Source organism: Arvicanthis niloticus, chromosome 20, assembly GCF_011762505.2.
Source record: "Arvicanthis niloticus isolate mArvNil1 chromosome 20, mArvNil1.pat.X, whole genome shotgun sequence".
NCBI classification, from domain to species: Eukaryota; Metazoa; Chordata; class Mammalia; order Rodentia; family Muridae; genus Arvicanthis; species Arvicanthis niloticus.
Window position 1 is genome coordinate 24,623,911 of NC_047677.1, and position 18,946 is coordinate 24,642,856.

Here is an 18,946-nt window from a genome sequence, read left to right on the forward strand (position 1 = left end):
ACCCCAGACAATAACCACCAATTCTTGAAGTACATGGTAAAACGACTCTTAATGCTTAAGGTTAACCAAATAGATTTATATGTCAGCAAATACCCAATACACAAGATGCCCACACAATTAGAATTGTTATCCCAAATTATCCAACCTTGATATGATTAACTACCTGAGACTGCTAGAGACATGAGGGTGATATCCACAGCCATCTTGCCTCTCCTCCTCTTTCCCCTCTCTCATTTTTTTTCCTCCTCCCAACTCCTAGCCCTGCCCACCTCTTCTCTATCCATTGACAGAGCTCTTCTGCAAATACAATGGGCAGGAAAGTCCTGCCACATTTCACTCTTTCTGTTACAATAAAAAAAAAAAAAACTTTCTCTCAAAATATAAATTGAGCACAACTATTACCAATTTGTAATTTACAAAGTGCAAGATATACCTAACACCCAGTCCATCATTTTTGCCAACTAAATAGAACCTCTGTCACCTATCCTAACTAAAAGACTTTAGTTCTGCACGTGTCTATATCTTGGCTTTAGAATAAATGTCATCTGAAAACCATCCTCTCAAATCTGTTATCTCAAAATAAATAGCCTGGGTTGGCTATGAGACTATAAATCTTCAGCCCCGTCAGAAATCCAAAATGGCTGAATTAACTGAAAATATGGGAAGCACAAAGCATGGTTTCTAAAACTTAGCCAATTTATAGAGACTGCTGAACACCTGGACTGTCCCTTATACTTCAAAACATTGGAGCATCCGAACTTCAGCCTTCTGGCCCAGGATCATCTGACAGACCTGGTAATGCAGAATTTCTAAGGGCTGATTTCTCTGTCTAGGCAGAGATTATGAGTCGACTGCTCCACATAGTGTGTTTTATTTCTGGACAGTATCATCTGTAGATGAAATGAAGCAATTCCTGCCTAGTGGCTGTCTCACTACTACTGGAGTGACTCCAAAGATACTCAATTTCTTAGAATCTAAGAAAGGGAATCTGTCAGGAGCAGACAGGTCTCTAGTCATATGATCCTTAATAAATGTCTGGCCGGGCAGTGGTGGTGCGTGCCTTTAATCCCAGCACTTGGGAGGCAGAGGCAGGCAGATTTCTGAGTTCGAGGCCAGCCTGGTCTACAGAGTGAGTTCCAGGACAGCCAGGGCTATGCAGAGAAACCCTGTCTCGAAAAAACAAAAAAACAAACAAACAAAAAAAAAATCAAACTTTCAGCAATAAAAAATACAATTTAAAAAGAAATGTCTGTAACGTCATATTGTGTTGACTTCTGACGTTTTTTGAAAACCGACTATGTAAAGCAATCTGGACATTAATTAGTCTCAGCTATTTCTAATTAAAATCTAGAAAACACCCTAACAATAAACTCGGAGCCATAAATTTAGTATTAGACCCTTAACTCACAGGCTAATCATTTCAGGTCAGTTTAAAAAAAAAAAAAAAAGTTAAAGAAGGACTGGATCTAAGCCTTGTACTCAAAAAATTTTGTTATCAGTACAAGAAATTTATACCAATGAAACCCTTGAATTTGCATCAAAATAAATTCTGCAACAAAATAAGAAATTATGACTTCAGCTTAGTAACAATTATAAAGATTTTTACCAGTAGATTATTACTATATAATCAATTTTAGCTATTCTGCCCTGTTCCAATAAAGACCATTTCCAAATTCCCTAGAAAGACAACCTAATAATAACCCCTTCCAGCCCCCAAGCCCAGGGAATTTGGATGCTGACTCTTCATAACTTATTCAAGCTGAATATGGGCATTGAGATATTTTAAAGAGGGGTCAGGGGAAAGGGTAAATAGATGAGTTAGTTGGCCTTAAGAAGGCCGTGCCAATGATTGATTTAGTGTCTAACGTCTGTCTTAACCGGATCCAGCTGGAAATTCAGGACATCAGGCATTCAAGCAGGTCACTTCAGCATGCCTGATGAGATTCACCAAGGCTGTATATTCTGTGATATACAAATCTCAAAACAAATTTTGGTATCAAGATAATTGTTTATTTTTCTGGAATCTAGTCCTCTGGAGGCCTACCTCTGTCATGTCTGATCCATATAATTCTGGGAGGTATAAATACCTTAATCACCTTTTCTAAAAACACAAAGACAGAACCTTTTTCCCAAATCAGGATATCCTTGTGCCACTAACCAGAAAAACCTTTATACTGACCTCTCTCCCAGAGGAACAATATAACCACAAAACTCAAAATCACACCCATTTTGAGAGTTAATCTAAAACAAAAGAAGCAAAACAAAGTACTGTATGTACCTATTATGAAGCATTTTCTATTTTGCCAAGCAAGATAAAAACGCAAGAGTCCTGTGGGGCCCACATTGACAAAATTTGAGTATCCTTTGAGGTGTTTTAAAGCAATATATCTTTATACCATCTTCAACACAACTGATTCACACTTCTATCTATTCCTACTTATAATCAGGTAGCTAGTCAAAGCAGGATTTAAACCCAGAATTCCTGTGGAGCCCATGTTAGAGAGAACCCGAGTATCCTGTAAGACAAATTAGAGCAATATATCTTGACACTATCTTTCTGTTTGGCTCTCTGTCTAGAGCAGCCTTCTAGTTATACCATCTATCTGTAGGTCTCTCCACCAGGAGCCACAGACATTTTAATACCCAATCAAAGCAGGTGATAATCACTGCACTCTCTACTCTGGAGTCAGAGACTAATATTCCCTATCCTAGTTCTGAAAGATGGGCGAAATTCCCCATGTGAATTGGACAAAACTGTTTCTAAATCTATCCTAAAAACAAATAATCCAAATATTATAAATCCACAGTTAAATTAGTATCTGCCCCAAGAGACTTTTTACTCCCGCTCTCTGTCTCAGAGCAGCCAACTTGTATACCACCTGTCAGTAGGTCTCTGCCTAGAGCCACAGACAAATTTTCCCTGCCTATCTTTGTTCCAAACCATGGGCAAGATTCCACACATGAATTGGACAAAACTGTTTCTAAATCTATCTTAAAAACAATCCCAATTCAAAGCTCTCTGTCCTAAAAGTAGGCTACTTCTTTCTTTTCCTAACAAAAAGCAGCCTGCAGGCAGTTTCTTTGTTTCAAAGTTCCCTTGAGTCACATGACTTGCCCCAGTGCTACTTAGTTACTCACTTTTTAAAAATAAAAAATTCAACTCTCTCAGATTAATAATCTTAAATTTCTAGTGAATTCTTGCCTCATGTTGGGTGCCACCTGTTGCGGGAGGTATCAGGAAAAAGAAGGCATCTGACTAGCTCCTGGCCTGTCCACCATGTTCTTGCTCTAAGTTTCCACACTAGTGGTGGCACCCGCTGGCCATTGACATCAGCCTGGAACCCACAAGATGTTGGTGTGGCTGCTGCTTCCACCAGTCAGCTCCAGACTCCATGGTTCTAGGCATGGGCCTTGAGCCAACTCCACCTTGATATGAATAACTACCTGAGACTGCTAGAGACATGAGGGTGATATCCACAGCCATCTTGCCTCTCCTACTCCTTTCCCTCTCTCGTTATTTTTTCCTCCTCCCAACTCTTAGCTCTGCCCACCTCTTCTCTATCCATTGACAGAGCTCTTCTGCAAATACAATGGGCAGGAAAGTCCTGCCACAGGTCCACAGTCTAATTACAGTTTCTCTCGGGCTATTTTGTAGCCCAGCTAAAGAGCCTTCCCTTTCCCACCTCAGTGTCAGACTTTACATCCTGATAACCAGATAAAAGCTTTTGGAATGTATCAACAGAGCCCTGTTCTCTACCCATCAAAGGACTCAGTGTACTATGGGGAGCATCAGAACCACAGCTGGGATCTCTCCATTGTGCTGTAATAACCTACCTAATGTTTCCACTGTGGATTTGCAAAGCGTCTTAGTTTATGATTTTCCTTGTTCTATTACTATAAAAACTTCACAAAATTGCTTCCATTGGAACTCTGTATTTGAGGAAACCAAAATCTGTGTTCCCAGGGCATGGCCATCTAAATTTGCTTACAGAACACTTTGTCTAGACTGTCATCTCCACACACTAATGATTAATCCAGGTTCTAAGGATAAAGCCAGGCCTCTACCGGAGAGTGTCTTCTCCCATGTTGACCTTGGTATGATACTCAGAAGGGGCCTTGAAAGATGCCTTGGGCCAGGTGTCTTGGGCCACCAACCTTACTGCAGTGGGGTAACATATATGATTCCTAGCCATGAAGTTAAGCGTGAGAACTGGGAATATTGGGGCTTTAACACTGAGGAATATGTGTGACTGCCAGGACCTACCTACTTAACCCACTTATTTCTTAAAAGAGAGCTTTCCTCTCCTCACTCACGTATCCTCTTGTGTCTTTTCAGGACTCCTCTTCAGCTGGACCTGTCCCCACAGCCATCCCACGAGCTGCCGCGGTGGCTGGAGAGCAGGGCATGTCTCCCAAAGTCCAGCTGCCCCTCAACGTGTGAGCTGCCCCTCATGTCTGTCGACATTCTCTGCACCCTGGCATTTACACACGTGGTTCCTAGTGGGTTTTTCAGTTGGTTACTAGCTGTTCTTTGTAGTTACATACGTGTGTTAATGCTTCCTGGAAGGGAAGTGCGAAAAGTCTTTTAACAACGCTATCCCTAGGGTTATTAGGAGAAGTGAGGGAAAATTAATCATATTTGACAGCACAGGCCTTCAGTGGTCTATCAAGAAAAGTCAGCCATTTCTTGGAGCAGCTCTTAGAGATTGCCCTTCTGGCTCAGCTTCTCTGGGAAATGAGGCTGGACTGCGAGCTGGGAGCAGTAGAGGCTGCGGCAGTGAGCCAAGAACAGACTCTCAAGAGGCAGCTTCAGTGAGACAGCTATTTAACAGGGAAACAAAGGCTACTTGAACCTTTGGGGGATGGGCAGAGGCTTTTATTTCAGGGTGATTAAGCATCATTGGCCAGGGTGCGATGGATACCTCATTTGCATAAGGAGGAATTCCAGGTGCTGCTAGACATAACCTTTTAAGAGGAGAGGAAGCTTAACCTGGATTGCATATCTTGTTTTGTGGCCTCCTGGTAGGGAAAGGGGCAGCACCAAGGTGGAAGCACAGGGCTACACAGACTGGGACATGCAGACATGAGACAGCAATCCTACTGCTGATCTCAGGATGAGATTTTCTGGGGTTTAGACATGCATCGACCCCACTCTTTCTCCAGGCCTTGCTCCCCAGCCCCACAAGAGGTCCTGGAGATCTTGGGTGTCCTGAGGATAGAATGGTGTGGTGAGGTCAGCAGGCATCCTTGGAAGTATGGGCAACAGATTAATACTGCCTGCTCAGAAGTGCCACCCCTAGGCAGGCCAGCTGCTTGCCAATCCCAAATATAACCACATGAATCACTGGCAGGAAATAAGGTGTTTATCTTGTTGAGGAAATTTTTTCTGCTAAATTACAGCATTTAAACAAAATGGGGGATTCTAAAACTCCCATTTAAATAGTCTTCTCAAGAATTACATGGCTTCTGTATTTGGCAATGAGCTAAGTGCCTTGAGTGGATGCTTTAAGGTGGAGTGGATGGATTTGGCAGACACAGGAATAAGGACAGACAGTTCCGACAGGCTAGGCAAGTCAGTGGGACAGTCAGACTCTGTATGGTGCAGAATGTAATGCATTGGGGGAAGATGCTTCTGGGCAAAACAATTTGCCTAGTTCAAAACATTTCCTAAAATCACCTTAACCACCCAGGTACATTTCTGCCTCCCTCATTTGGCCAACTTCACTCAGATGTTAGACTTCAGAATGGATAAGAAAGTTCTGAACACCTTGTTTTTAACTTGCTGACCTTTATACATAACCAACCTAATAAAAGAAATCTGAAATGTATCTACTTTTTTCCTGGCTTCCAAAGAAAACCAGATTAATAAGCTATATTCCAGATTGGTGTTCAGGTTAAACTTCACATTTGCAGCAGGACTGAATGTCAGCACTGCCCCATTTGTGGGTTCAGCTATCCTTTAAATCAACCAAGCACTCATGGGTAGAAAATACTCAATAAGAAATTCCAGAAAGTTCCTCATAGCAAAACTTGGATTTTTCATGCCACGTGTATAAAGTGATACACAGATATTGTGTTCAATATTATGCCATTGAAAGATAAAGGATAGAGAAGGGTGGCAAACATTATATGCATGTATTGAGCTGGTCTTTATCTGGGATATAAGCATCTATAGATTTAGGTGCACTGATATCCTGGGATCCAGTGAATGCTTACCATGTATGGCCATGTTCCTGGTCTGCTACTGGTATAAGCATCTATAGATTTAGGTGCACTGATATCTTGGGATCCAGTGAATGCTTACCATGTATGGCCATGTTCCTGGTCTGCTACTGATATAAGCATCTATAGATTTAGGTGCACTGATATCTTGGGATCCAGTGAATGCTTACCATGTATGGCCATGTTCCTGGTCTGCTACTGATATAAGCATCTATAGATTTAGGTGCACTGATATCTTGGGATCCAGTGAATGCTTACCATGTATGGCCATGTTCCTGGTCTGCTACTGATATAAGCATCTATAGATTTAGGTGCACTGATATCTTGGGATCCAGTGAATGCTTACCATGTATGGCCATGTTCCTGGTCTGCTACTGTAGTCCCATTATAAGCCAGAGGCCAAGAGAAGTGAGAAGACTGGAGAGAAGAACTAGATGCAAGGTACCACCCCCAAGGAAGGGGGGCTCCTGTCTACAGGAGATGACTCCGGTACAATTCCTCAAATGAGAAGCAGGGCATAAACTAGGGATGAGCCTAGGTTAATTTTTTGTATCCTCACAGCTAGGTGAATGCCTAAGCCCAGGCTCTCAACAACTAGCTACATTTCCTTGAAAACTAAGTCAACCCTGATCCTGGGTATGGAAGGCTCCCAATTCTTATGTTGGACCAGCTACCAGAAATGACTTCTGTGTCTTTAAGACCTGGGAGTCAGGAGACATCCAGATACATTCTTGGGGTCTCAGTTGTAGATACTAAACACAAAGGGTCTTCTTCCTTCCTAGCCCTCTACTACAGAGACAGAGTCACTAGGTTCTGCAACATGGCCTTTCCTTACTCCCTACCTCACCCCAGGTCATATTGTCACTATTTAGCTTGAGATACAGAGAAATTGTAAGAGTATGCATCCATGACTGTCTATGGAGCAGCCGAAGCATGCTTACAAATGCCACACATGTTGCAACAACATACGTGGCCCAATTTGAAAACCTGATTGTTGAAATTGTATTTTGTATGTTACTGAACAGAAGATGAGTTTTACCAAGCTGCTGTGTGTAGCCTGACCAATCCAGACTTTCTGATACAGTTCTGTAACTGACTGTTCTTCCTGTCACGGTAGCTGTAAGTCATGTTCAAAAGTCTAAATCTGAACATGAGAGAATTTATATTTATAAAAACTACTGCAGTAGCAGTATACCAAGTGTGTCCAGCATTTATGATGTTTGGAACTCCAGACAAGGGCCCATATGAAGCTAATGTGTGGATCATTGATGAAACAGCTCCGAAAGATCCTGCTGCGGTCTCTTTGCCTGGGGAGACATGATTAATCATTCGTTCGCTCTACATAGGGCAACCAACAAACCAAAGGAACAATCTCGCCTAAGTCAGGATTAGTGAACAAATAGTTTATTGAACTTAGAGGAGCATGAGCAAGGGATTACTCACAGGAGAGGGGTGTGGGGTGCTCCCCCCAAAGAACTGCACCATCAGAAAGTTTTATCCCAACAAGAATAATGAACTCCCCCCAAGCCGCTTCTTTCAGTTAACTTTCTACTGAGTATATACTCTAGCGTTTCCTTGGACCCACAAGTATTTGATGTAGACTTACAGATAAGGGGTAACAGGAGGGAGGGGGTAGCTGGACCTTAGGTGAGGGTCTAATGACCTCCTCACCTCCTCCTCCGTTAAGGGGCTGCCAGTGGACTTTTCTTTACAGTGGTTTCCTGCAGTTACCAGCTGCTATGATCAAGATGGTAATGGCTGTGTTATGGCCAGAGGACAGTGTTTCCCAATATACTCTACTCCATAGTCCTTGTGTCTTAAAAGTCTAAGCCCTGCTGACAAAGCCTGACTTTGAGTCAGACCATTGGTTGGTGACAGGTTGTTGCCTTTATAGAAAATGTTCATGTCAGGTTCCTCAGGACCTGGCACACAAGAAGGTTCTCACTCTGCACACACAGTGCGTGAAGTCATCACTCCTTGGAAGAGACAGAAACTCACCCTCACACCTCCCATCTCCTCCCCTGCTATTCTGTAATTGTCTCTAACTCCTTAGCTTAAATGCCTTTCATCTGGCCAGTCTGCTAGCCATAATTCCAGGAACATATGACTGTCTAGGTCCCAGAGGTCATACCCCAGGTCGGAGTCCAGCCTTCTTAAGGGTCCAAAAGTTGATGGGAACACACATGAATGAGGTAGCCCTATGTGCATGAGAAGTACCTCCATTTCTCCATGGATGCTTTCAAGCCAGATGTGAAGGACCAAAGAGGCAGAGAAAGCACAGGGATTAGCATGTGGCTGAGCAGCTCTGATTTGATGGAGGCTGGGAGGAAGACAACAGAAGTACTGAGACATCCCATCCAGTCACCAGAAGTGTGAGGCATCTCACTTGCGCAGTGCCGCAGGCTGTGGACTAGAGAGGGAAACAATCTGTGATAGGACTTAGCTGGGTGCAGGGTACCTGCCTCCTCCAGCACCAGCTTGCCAGCTTGTGCTGAGGACAGTCCTAAGTCCTGGCTCTTAGAAGAGTGCCATCAATATGGAGGAAAGAACTTAGTGGGGTCCGATCAACACCTATCGGCAAAGCCGAATACTGCCTATGGCAGGTGGCTCCCCAGATACCACTGGGGAATACCTTGAGGAATCCGGAAAAGGAGAGGAAGAAGAGAACCTCTCATTTGGGCCAGGAAAAGGAAGCTCACGTGGACAGAAGCCAGTAGTTCTGGGTGCGTCTCTGAATCAAGTGGTTAATGCCAGTCACATGAGCTGTGTTTTGCATGGCTCTCATGCAAAACCATCTGTCTTGATGGTCAAAGGCCATTAATCCACCATAAAGAAAAATGTGAGCTCCATGTTCAGGGCTACTGAGACAAACTGATAGAATCCGTGTCCAGCTCAAGAAAAGACACTTATCTACCAGACTCCTAAACCAGCCCGCTCTGCCCTGCAGTGGACTGCCATTGTAACAATAGAACCTACTGACAACAGCTAAGGCTGGGTCAGTCTAGGACAGTGGTTCTCAACGTGTGGATCACAACCCCTTTTGGAGATTAAATAACCCTTTCACGGGAATCACTTATGATCATTGGAAAACACATATTTACATTACAATTGATAACAGTAGCAAAATTACAGTTTCAAAGTACCAATGAAAATAGTTTTATAGTTGGGGGAGGGGGGTTACCAAAAACACGAACTGTATTAAAGGGATGCAGTATTGGGAAAGTTGAGGACCACTGAGCTAGAGAAATGTGAACCCCTGGGTATTGTTCCATGGAAGTCTCATAGAGGCCAGTTTCCAGGTCAGCCTGGCAGCAGCGGGCAGCACCACGCTGGCCCCTCCCTGCCTGCAGCTTTAGTTAACCAGGCTAACGTGCCCACAATTGCGTGCAACAGCTGTATAAATAAGGCTAGTAACCTCTTCGCCTCTCAGGGCCAGAGCGTGCACAGTCCTTCCACAGGACTCAGTTAGCTTCCCTGTGCAGACTCACTCCACGTCCTTGCTGGAGTGTAGAGGGAACACTTGCACAGGTTTTGTCCACCGTCTGAGGCTCCTAGTCTTCGTGGTACCCATCCTTTGACCACAATAGTTGATAGGTGGGCACACAGCTCCACATACTTTACCTGGAAGGCTCTAACAAGGAAAAGAGTAGACACCGGACCCCTTGCAGGAAGAAGGGGAACAAATCTTTCACTCAGTACTGGAGAAGTGTGAGCAGCCGACCTCTGGAGGAATGTGAACTGTGTAGAGGCCCCAGAAGAGTCTGATTCATGATTAGAGCCGAAGGGAAACCTGCAGACAGCCGCAAGCTGAGAGCTTGCTGAAGACACAATGGAATGGGCCAGCAGAGCATGTGCCGCTGACTTGCCCATGGACACACAGTGCCACACCTAGTCATCACAGCCTCTCCAGCCTGAGCTCTGCCTTGGGACACTAGGCACAGAAGTTAGAGCTGACCCTCAGCCTCTAACAGTGGGCCCAACCACACAGCAGGAGTTACTTTTCCTCGGCCACCCCCTCAGGAGGCACCTTTTCTAACTATCAGGAAAGCCACATACAGGACATACACACCACATACACATAGTAGTGTGCCAGTCCTTCCTGTAGTTGCCTCCTGTAGTTCAAATTTGAATTTGAACATAGTGGTGGCTCAGCTGATCTGGATATGAGGGTGGGGGTGGGGGTAGAGAAGGCCCATGTCAAGCTTCTAAAGTCTGCTGAAGCGGGTGGAAAGTGAGAGCCAGGACTGTAAGGGCCATGCCATCCACAAGGATACGTGGGTATCCCCAGGTTCTATGCCAGATTCTGAGCACATGTGCATTGTGAGGGACATCCACCTGCACAGACCAGGCAGGGTAGCTGAGTGATGCAGATGTGAAGGACCAGTAAAAGGAGACACCACTATGGCTGTCGCTAGGAATCTGGAAGTGAGCAGTGCAGGGAGTGGGCTGCTTAGACTCCCTGGGGCTGGTCCAGTCTGATGGAGGTCGCTAGAACTATTCTCTATGTACACATTGTTTTGAGTGTTCCATGGATGCTTTCTGATCCATAAAGGAAAGCAGAAACTTAGTAGCACACTCCCCCTGCAGCCAGCATCCCACTGCATAAGTGCATGCTAGATACACAAGCACCTCACACAGGAAGCCACCTAGCATGGTCATCTGTTTGTCGCTCCTCTGAGACACCCAGAGAGCAAAGAGAAAGATTTTTTTTACAATGATTTTTTTTTTTTTTGGAGGAAGAGCATAGCACAGTGTAGGTCCAGCTCTGGGGTGATCAATGAAGTTTGATTCACCTGCCAGTGCTCACTTGTAGGCCAGATATGGAAGACTGGGTCCTAGGGAGGCTTCCTTCAAGCAAAGCTTCTTTACAAGGAAGATGGAAAGGTCAAGGGTGTGGAAAGATGGCTCAGAGGAACTAAGTTTGGCTTCCAGCACCCACTGGAAATTTTGGGTGGTTCAAAACTTGCCTGTACTCCAGCACCAGGAGACTCTGACACCTCTGATCTCTGCGAACACAGTACATACAGACACACACACTTAAAAGTCATTTTAAAACAAATCCTTTAAAGGACTAAAAGACTAATCATGTCAGTGCCCTGCTACACTCTAAATGACATCCCCCTACGCAGTGAACCTTGTAGGGTTGACAGGCGCCATCCCTGACTCCAGAGCCAGGCCTACCCCATGCTGTGCTCTTCCAGGCTTGAGACTCTCACAGTGTCTGGCCCCATCCTTGGGCCATACTACACTGTCACGGGCCTGTCCTTGACTCTGAACATGCAGGAACAGTGGCAGATTCTCAGACCTTTCCAACCTCAGTTTCTCCAGGGTGAAATATTAAGGCCCATATGGGGCATACATGTGTCTGAGCATATGTGAGTCTGTGTGTCTAGCACATAGCAGACACTGGGTCCCTGCCCTCTTCTGTGTATCTAGGGGAAGACACACACAGCAGACAGTGGGTGCCTGCCCTCTTCCCTTACGCATGACTTTATGGTAAGGCCATATTTTTGCGGGACAGACACCTGATAAGTCCTCAGAGCCAGAGCTGGTGGCTGTGCAATGTCCTTGGGTCAGTAATGCCTGGAAAGGACACATCTCTCCTGCCAGGCATCAGCACCTCAGCGCTGTCCCTATCACTGAGCATGCAATACATTCCCTTGGACATCCCACTTCTAAGAAAAGAGGGCACCCTATGTGCCGAGGCTTAATGCAGCATTAAATACAAATCTATATATCTGAGAATCTAAACAATGGGTCTCTTGGCAGCTTCTGTACTGAAGAGAGTGAGTGAGTCATCATTGAGCCGGGTCTCTGTTCCAAGGTGGAGCCTGCAGGCTCAGAGCCAGGGAAGCAAACAGGATAGCAGGTGTGCAGCCAGGCTCACCCTTTAGTTTTCCCTTTTCCCGCCTTTTTCATCTCATTAGGAGCCACGCCTGGATTTTAGGTAAACATGGACTGTTGAAAGAGTCCTTCTCAAATTTTAAAAGCTTTAAGATGACTTGAAGCCACTGATAAGACACCTTCATTTTCAGTGTTTGTAGGAAAAGATGCAAACTCCCATTTTAATGCTGAGACCCAAGTGCAGAGCCCTTGTCCCATGAAGTCATATAGGGATCCTATATTTCTGAGTTAAAGATAATCCCCAGAAGGAAATGGCATTCAGCTGTTTGACAGCTGCTCCTCTGAGGCCCCGAGAAAGACTGCCAGACCCTTCCGAGGTGGGTGGGAATTTATCACAGCTGCTCAAAATTTGCAATGCAATAAGTGACGTCCCACATGTAAGAAATGCGATCTGAATACCATTCACCATGCTCAGATTTGAGCAGCCGCAGGGCTGCTGGACTCTTGTCCACTGTGGCTCTCTACTCAGCAGGTAAGTGACCAGAGATAGCTCCATCCCAGTGCAGGAAGCAGCAAAGCAACATGGAGTGGAGTTGCTCTTCCTTGTCCACCTCTCTGCACTCTAACATATGAAAAGCTCACCATGCAACATACGTGTGAACGCAGAGGAATTTCAATGGTAGGTAGACCCTAAACCAGGACTCCATTTGTTGAGACTATACCAAACGCCTGGTACTGAGGAGGTAGCATTGAACCATCATTTAAAACTTTCCTCTTACTGGAACACACTGTGTGGTGGGTAAGGGATAGAAGCTACAGACAGACATCAGTAAAATTGTCCTGAGGCAGGAGCCTGGGTGGTGATGTTTTCCCTGAACCCCAGGAACACTTCCCCCAGCAAAGTTTGCTTCTCCCCTTCCAGGCCCCTTTGCAAACACATGGACTCCGCCCCCTCATGGGTGAGCATGACCTAAGGTCAGTGGCAGCTGTATCCTGCTAAGAGTTCTCGGTGCCAAGAGAACACAGCTGCTCAAATTCCCTCAGACAATATAGGAATTAGGAAAAAAGGCCAATAGAAAAGCGAGGGAAAAGAAAACCGAGACTCTGAGACCCTTCTCCAGGCAAGCTCCCAGTCCGAGATCCTTTGTGTGTGGAATAACCCGTGTGCAAAAGCATTTCTGACACATGCAAGCAAAACCTATGGAGAGGCCTACAGCAGTGCCTAGGGATTGTGATGCACTTCTCACAGAGACATTTCATGTCCAGTGACTTGAGGCCACGTGTGTACACACAGCACAGAGCCCTGAGAGTTCATGCTCTATGCAGGTGTACCCTGCAGACCACCAGATATTTGGACCAGCCAGCAGACATTGTCCTCTTGCAAAGAGCGGGTTCTGGGGCCACAGTTCACCTCTGTACCCACCAAACCCTGCTCGGCACTAGCAAGGAACAGAAATGGCTCCCAAACCTTTTTCAGTAGGGAGTAGTGGCCTGGACTCTGCCCCACTGCGGGCAGTTGGTGAGCCTCTGGGCCAGTTCCCTGTTACCACCAAGGGCATAGGTAAACCTGGCGGGCTGTTTAGAGAACCACACAGCCCCAAGGAACCATCAGTTTTGTGCTTCACTCTTAACAGCAGGTTCCCATAATGTGTCATTCCTGTTTTCTCCCTTAGTACCTGTTATGAAGAAATTACCCTCTCCCCAGTGTGTGTGTGTGTGTGTGTGTGTGTGTGTGTGTGTGTGTGTAGCATATCTAAGTCTTGGCGTGCGTCTCAATTAGGGTTACTATTCCTGTGCTAAAAACTCCATGACCACAAGCAACTTGGGGAGGAAAGGGCTTATTTTACTCACAATTCATCAAAAACAAGTGGAGGTCGGACCATGGAGGGGTGCTACTTACTGGCTTGTTCAGCCTGCTTTCCTATAGAACCCAAGACCAGGGGTGGCACTACCCACAGTGGGCTACCCCATATCTGTCGTTAAGAAAAATGCCCTACAGCTGATCATATGGAGGCATTGTTTCTATTGAGGCTCCCTCCTTTCAGATAACTCCAGCTTGTGTTGACATAAAACAAGCCAGCATAGAGCATCCATGCAGTTCTCATGTGTCTTACCTGTTGGTAGCATTTCCCCTCTAGCCATTAAAGACAAAGATCATACCCTGGTTTTCTCTTCTGTCACACAGGCATAGGGTGGACACTGGATCTCAATGTCCCTGGGGAGGAGGGTCCTCTCCTGATGACTGCTTGCCCTCAGATGCCCAGGGTTTCTCAGACATTGGTGTTTGGCTTTTCACGAAGTGAACCATACACCCGGCTTTCATCCTAAGAACACAGGCATATAAACAGGATGCTAAGGCCTGACTGAGGAGAAGCAGTAGTCCTGCAGCTTAGCAGGCTGCAGAAGGAGGGAGGGAAACCTTTGGTCTCCATAGGACTCTGATTTTGTACTGGACTCTTCCTCGGGGCCTCTGTCCATCCATGAATTCCAGTGAGCCATACTGTTTCCTTTTCCTGTGAAATCCCTTCCCAGAGTCAGGAGAGTGCTGGAGGAAATCTCGAAATCAAGCAGCCCCAGGTATTATCAGAGCTTCTAGGAACCTGCAGCACCAGGACAGGGTCAGCCATGGAGCCCACATCTCGGTTCACAGTTCTGGAGATGGCTCTCCTGGCCTCTTCTATAGAACTAATCTATAGAACTGGATCTTCTAAGTAAATATCTGCCATGCAGGCTCCTCTAACAGTCAAGCCCAGCTTCCCTAGACCCCAGAAGGAAGGAAGCCCCTCTGCCTTGTTATTCTGTGCTCACTAGTACTGTGAGGAAGAGATTCATGCATTCCTGGTATGTCTCAGGGCTGAAGTCTCTTCAGCCTTGTCTGCAAATGAGGCTTACAAGAAAGGAGGCATGAAATAATTAGTAAGAATGTGAATATCACTCCAGCGAGGCCACTCTTTCCAGAAGGGAGCTTAAAGGATTCTCTTCAAGCTCAGGCTAACCAGAAAACCAGGCCCAGCTAGACTGGAACAGCCCAGACCCAGCTAGCTTTCTCAACTATCCCTAATATTCCTCTTGCTCAGATACCAGACTGTAGAAAGCATAGAGAAAAGGAAAAAAAAAAAATGATGTCCAGAGACCAGACTGAGGGCATAGTGTAAATTGTCCTGGTGACTAGGCACCATAGTGCCTCATTGAGTTTCTTCCTTTCTGTGACAAAAAAGCCCCTCACTCTGCCCATGTCTGGCCATTCCGTGGACCACAGTGACGTGCCCATCACCAATCCATGAGCACTAGGGACATGCCTGTTTCTCTCTCCACCTCATATGTTTGTGGTAAGATTGAGTCGGATAAAGGGACCATGAGCTCTGAATTGCAGCTCCCTGCAGATAGCAGCGACTCTGTAGGTTGGGGTTTGCCTAAAGATGAGCTCCATCTGCCCTGGGCCGCCTCTGTCACTCCTGATGTCCGCTGAGCCTTGCTCTCGTCCTCTGTTCACAGGTACCTGGCCCTCTATGCATACAAGCCCCAGAAGAACGATGAACTGGAGCTACGCAAGGGTGAGATGTACCGCGTGCTCGAGAAGTGCCAGGATGGCTGGTTCAAGGGAGCCTCGCTAAAAACCGGCGTCTCGGGGGTATTTCCCGGGAACTATGTGACACCTGTCTCCAGGTGAGGGCCCAGCAATCTGAACAAGAGGGGAATACAATATGGCCCAGAGGCCACGCTACAGGCTGGTCTCTGGTTACGCTCAGTCCTGAGGCAGTGGAGACATTTGAGTTCCTCTGAGGAGTGACTCCTCTGCTAAGCCTGGTTCGCTGGGCTTTCCCAGGGAACACTGGCTTTCCCTGGGGATTAACATGGCAGCAAGAGCTGGAGCAAGGACAGCAATAGCAGCTGAACGGGGATGGGAAAGTCACCAGGGAGCAAGATCTTCAAGACATGTGCTTGTAACCAAGGCCAGTGTGTGTGCATGTGTATGCAGTGTGTGAGGGATGAAATCAAGTACGCATGCTCATATAGGTACATGTATGTGTATGCAGTGAGCATGGGGCAGGGACATGCTTATAGTATAGTTATGCTATATCTATAAGCTCCACATTGGTTTGCACACTCACATGTACCCAATGTATGCATGTATGTAGAGTTTGATATGTATATAGTATGTGATATGCATATGAGTGTGTGTAGTATGTCTACATGTGTATGCATAATATAGGTATAATGGACATATGTGTATACACAGTATAGGCATAGCATGTATGTATGCATTTGTATCGTGAGCATGCAGGTACACATGTATGATATATGTACACCACATATGTATTTGTGGTATGAGCATAACACATAGCTAAGTAAAACACACATAAAGGAAAGCAATACATGCCTTAAAGTAACAACTGTTAATGACTTACGGCATTATGAGTAACTTCTTCTTAAATATCCCCTCCTTGTACTTTGTAGCATCTTTACAAATCTCAATTACATAATTTTTATAAAATAAAAAGAACAATTTAAAAAATCCACTGACGGGGAAGCCCAGGGTTGTTGGAACTTTCCGTTGTGCTGTGAGGTCCACGGCCTGGCTGAGTGACATTCACTCACGGGAGCCCCTTAAAACAGCTGACGTCAACACGAGCGGCCATGTAAACCAACCATTTTAAGCGTCTTTGGAAGAAGATGCTGAAGAGGTGACATCTTCTTGTCTTATGCCAGTTGCCACACTCCTGCCTGTGCAGGTGGCTTCAGAAAGTGCCCCGAGGACACACATACTGTTGGCGTCACAGCTTAGGTCGCATGGATAGTCTGCAGCTGAGGCTTCATGGAGGATCCCTGAGGCCTGAGGAGAAAGACTGCCCTGAGGTCTCAGAAGGAGGGGGTTAGAGAGACAAGGAAGGTGTGTAGTGACAGACCCTTCCCTCAGGCAACCTTCAGGAGAAAGGAGTGCAAGGAGCAAGCTTCCGGGCCTTCAGGAAACTCGTGTCTACTAAATCATGCTAGTCATACCCCCTGGAGATGGGAAGTCTGCTTAAGACATTAGCTCCCTGCAAGCCTCTTGGGAATTCTTCACTAGCATGGAGCAACTTGACCAGTGGTTTTGACGTGTTCCTATTGAATACAGGCAAAGCCCCCTTGCCTGAGGTCCTCAGAGGGTGCTAGAGGGAGCTTCAGCAGCTGGAGTGGCTCCCCTCACACACACCAAATGGGTCCTCACCTCATCTGCTTCCTAGTGAAACTTGGCATCTCTTTTGGGAACTGGGTCTTAAGTCTACTTTCTATGGAAAGCCTCTCCCATGTCCCTGTCTGAAGCCTGTGAGTGCTGCTCCTTATGGGTAATAAATGTGTGGAGCCTGCTGGCCCTTGACATAGCAGCCATTTCTGGTTTTGTATGCTGGTGTCACTGCATATACACACACACATACACACACACACATATGTATATGTGTGTGTGTGTATGTATGTATGTATACATAAGACCGAACTGGAATGAAACTGGAACTCTTTGGGTGACCTGGATCACTTCAACCCATGCACCCCATGAGTTTCCCACTTCCCTTGACCACCCCCCCACTGTCTTCAACTGGATGTTTGTCTTGTTTTGCTTTTAAAGAAACAGCTCAGAGCCAAGGAGGTGAAGGAGCAAACATCTCTGGCAGATCTATCTCTGGTGACTGAGGAACTGGGAAGGTACTGGTACCCTCTGCAGGTCCTCAAGAGAAGGAGTTGCCAGGAGCCCCCACAATCAGTATCTCAGAGACCTGAACTTCTTAACTGGGCAGACCACTCACCACAGTGTAGAAAGGCTGGCTTCGGCCTTATTCCTAGAAGCAGAGGGTTGATCCCCGTACTCTGTCCAAGACCGACACCATCTCTTACCCTCACTGCAAATTAGCAAACTACCCAAACCACCCAGCAGAAACCTCAGGACAAGACAGAATGTCTGGCCTCTATGTGCGACCAACAAAGTGCTGTGAGCCGAGAGGTAGACATGAGAGCTGCTGTTGTACAGCTCTTGCCTACAAAGGACATTGGAGGCCGTTCTTTCTTGTGTGTTTGGGGTCTGTTTGTTTACTTGTTTGCTTGTTTTACAAAGCAAGAAAGAGGAAGGAAGGAAGGAAGGAAGGAAGGAAGGAAGGAAGGAAGGAAGAAAGAAAGAAAGAAAGAAAGAAAGAAAGAAAGAAAGAGAGAGAGAGAAAGGAAAACAACAAATCAGAGCAGAAAGCAAGCCAGCCTGGTCTTGGGTGCTAGGCTCTTACAGGTGTGAACATGTAGTAAGAAAACACCAGCTGGTTGGAGCATGCCTGGTCAGACTGATGCCTTTGAGAGGAAGGAGGCCCCAGCTGCCACAGAGGGCACATGCGCAGTGGTTACCCTCGGCCTTGTTAATATTGCCTTGCAAATGCAAGGCCCATACTTTGAAGCTCATCTATTTGGTTTTTAACAAGAATTTAAACAAAATTAAATCTGTTTTTCCTTTCTCTTTCTCTGCCTCCGGAATGACGACTGAGACTAATATTATCAAATGCCCAGGCCATATGCTTTGGCTCATTCCCTGACTAGTTCATAACTTTTTATCCCATTCAAACTAGTCTATGCCTTCCACATAGTTAGTTTACCTCTCCTTTAGTCCTGGCCCCTTCTTCTGTAGTGTCTCCTCAGCATCTCTCTCAGAGTCTCTCTTGAATCTCCCTCAGCATCTCTCTTTATTCTGTCCTGAGTTCAGCTACCTACTGGTTTATATCCATCTCCCTGTGGCTCTCTTTTATCTCTCTTTTATTCTCTTACTCTATCCCAGAATCCTCTCTCGTCCTATCAGTGTCCCGCCTCCTATCTCCTGCTCATTGGCCATCGGCTTATAGGTGATGCCTATAAGAGATTCTCACTA

At 45.9% G+C, this 18,946-nt stretch overlaps 1 protein-coding gene across 1 annotated transcript in view; it reads left to right on the plus strand.

The window, feature by feature from the left end:
* Sh3rf3 (SH3 domain containing ring finger 3) overlaps positions 1–18,946 on the plus strand; it is a 310,035-nt gene that overhangs the window by 238,320 nt on the left and 52,769 nt on the right. The window contains exons 5-6 of the mRNA XM_034523766.2: positions 4,337–4,437; positions 15,562–15,732. Of these exons, the coding sequence (XP_034379657.1) occupies positions 4,337–4,437; positions 15,562–15,732 (272 nt within the window). The remainder of the gene's footprint in view (positions 1–4,336; positions 4,438–15,561; positions 15,733–18,946) is intronic.